The sequence below is a fragment of the Perkinsus marinus genome (genome assembly GCF_000006405.1).
Source record: "Perkinsus marinus ATCC 50983 genomic scaffold scf_1104296945848, whole genome shotgun sequence".
Taxonomy (NCBI): Eukaryota; Perkinsozoa; order Perkinsida; family Perkinsidae; genus Perkinsus; species Perkinsus marinus.
This window is the reverse complement of record NW_003211037.1, coordinates 1-1,880: the sequence shown is the minus strand read 5'-3', so window position 1 is coordinate 1,880 and position 1,880 is coordinate 1. Positions and strand designations below refer to the sequence as shown.

Below are 1,880 nucleotides of genomic sequence, written 5' to 3'. Positions count from 1 at the left end.
TTACTATCAACGACGGGCGACGTGTACCTTGGACGTTTTCACTACCAAGGAAATTGACCAAGGCAGCCTCACTTGACAGACGGGTAAAGCGTCCAGTCCTTCCATGCATCAGAACTGACAATTCCGAGTAAAGCCACAAAAAGAGGATAATCTCACTTCACTGTAGCCCATACACATCCAGCGTTTTCGATATGACCGTTAGCGGAGCGATGCAATTTTGCCCAACCATGATCACCCCAGTTCGTACCAAACGCGAAACGGGCGATCCAGTACGGCGTTCCTGAGCATAGACAGAAATATTTGTCCGCTTTCCTCGGCTTAGTCCAGCAGTTTCCACACTCCAAATTTCGAGTACAAGTGTACAGAGAACAATTAAAATTTCACTAAATTTCCCCTAAATTTTCACACTAATTGTGAAAGGTCACAAACAAATTTGCATAGAAGTGTACAGAAAAACAATTAGAATTTTACTAAATTCAATTAAAATTTCCCCCAAAATTTCCCCATCATGACCGACACATGTGCATATTTTCTCATATAAACGACCAAATTCCCGTCAAACTCACCATCATCATCTACACCCCATCCCGCGATTTCAGCAGCATGGTTGGGCTCAGTGGAGTCGTCCGTGGCCGAGAAGGTCCAAATTGCTCCCGCACGGTAACTGTGATAAGGACTGTAATGCTCCACATAGCAGTAGCAGCTACGGCGTACTTCGAGCGGAAAGCCTCATCAACATGCATGTGGCACACTACTGGTCCACGGGCTTTGATTTCAGATTGAATCTCAGCCTCGCCAGAAACTGTGCCAAATTCATCTACGTGAAATATGTCATATTTTTTCGGTATTTCGCATGCACCATTAGCAGAACAAGTACTACACCTGAAAAAAACACACATCTAACAAAATGAAATTTCGCACTCACGACTCGTGAGTGCGAAATTTCATTTTGTGAAATTCAGTTTTGTGAAATTCAGTTTTGTGAAATTCAGTCCATTTTGTTCACGATTCGCGTTTTTCATTTTATGAAATTTTCACATTTTTCCTCGTGAATCTCAAGAGCAATAACTACTTACACAGTAGAACCAAGACAGATATCACCAGTGTCGTGGCCTCTAGCTGTGAAAGGGGAACACGTTTCATCAGTGATACCTTTTTCCTTAATCTGAACACAAAAATGAAAAAAAATTCCGAAAAAACACGAAAAAAATTTTTCCCTACATATCGCATTGCATCAATAACTCCTCCACCTCGGCAACCGTTCCCGATTTCATAACCACATGTTAAAAGCGGTTGAGGCGACAAGTTGACCTCGGGGAACGCGGCATTTCGTTGAATCTTTATTCGGTCAGATAGGGCATGCACGGTGGCGAAGGCCCAGCAGCCGGAGCACGCTCTGAAATAATAGACAAAATGAAAATTCTGAGGAAATTTTGGGAATTTTTCTGTGCACCAAGTCGCGTGTAAACCTATATAATTAGTGAGGAAACTCCTAAGCTCAGTTGAGGAAAGCGAACATATATTCCTCCAACACTCCTGTGATTTTCCTCTCAGGTGGTGCTACCTTGGATTGGAATAACTACGATCAGTAGTCACCATGTTTTCGCCATCGACATCTCGCCAGTCCCAACTAGTGGGGAGGTCTTTTGCCTGACAAAACGAATCTTCCTAGTGAGCACGAAAGGCCACATTCGGGCCTAATCCGCATCTTGTTTGGCGACCTCAAAGATATTCAACGTATCTTACCGAAAACCGCGGCAATGTGGTGTAAACTTCCTCTGTAGTGTTGCGTGCTTTCAAAGCGCAAGGAGCGATGAAACGCGTCTCAGCGATGTAAAGTACACTTGACGTGAATGTTAGGATAAACCGCAGCATTTGAT

General features: G+C 43.5%; 1 protein-coding gene across 1 annotated transcript; it reads right to left on the bottom strand.

Moving 5' to 3' along the window:
• Positions 1-156: 156 nt before the first annotated feature.
• Positions 157-1,880, bottom strand: Pmar_PMAR003832 (Cathepsin Z precursor, putative; the record flags this gene model as incomplete). Its single annotated transcript, XM_002779688.1, has 7 exons — positions 157-280; positions 567-664; positions 715-882; positions 1,077-1,165; positions 1,222-1,396; positions 1,565-1,650; positions 1,747-1,880. Coding segments are annotated over 7 exons (874 nt in total), but the record flags the coding sequence as incomplete, so codon positions are not given.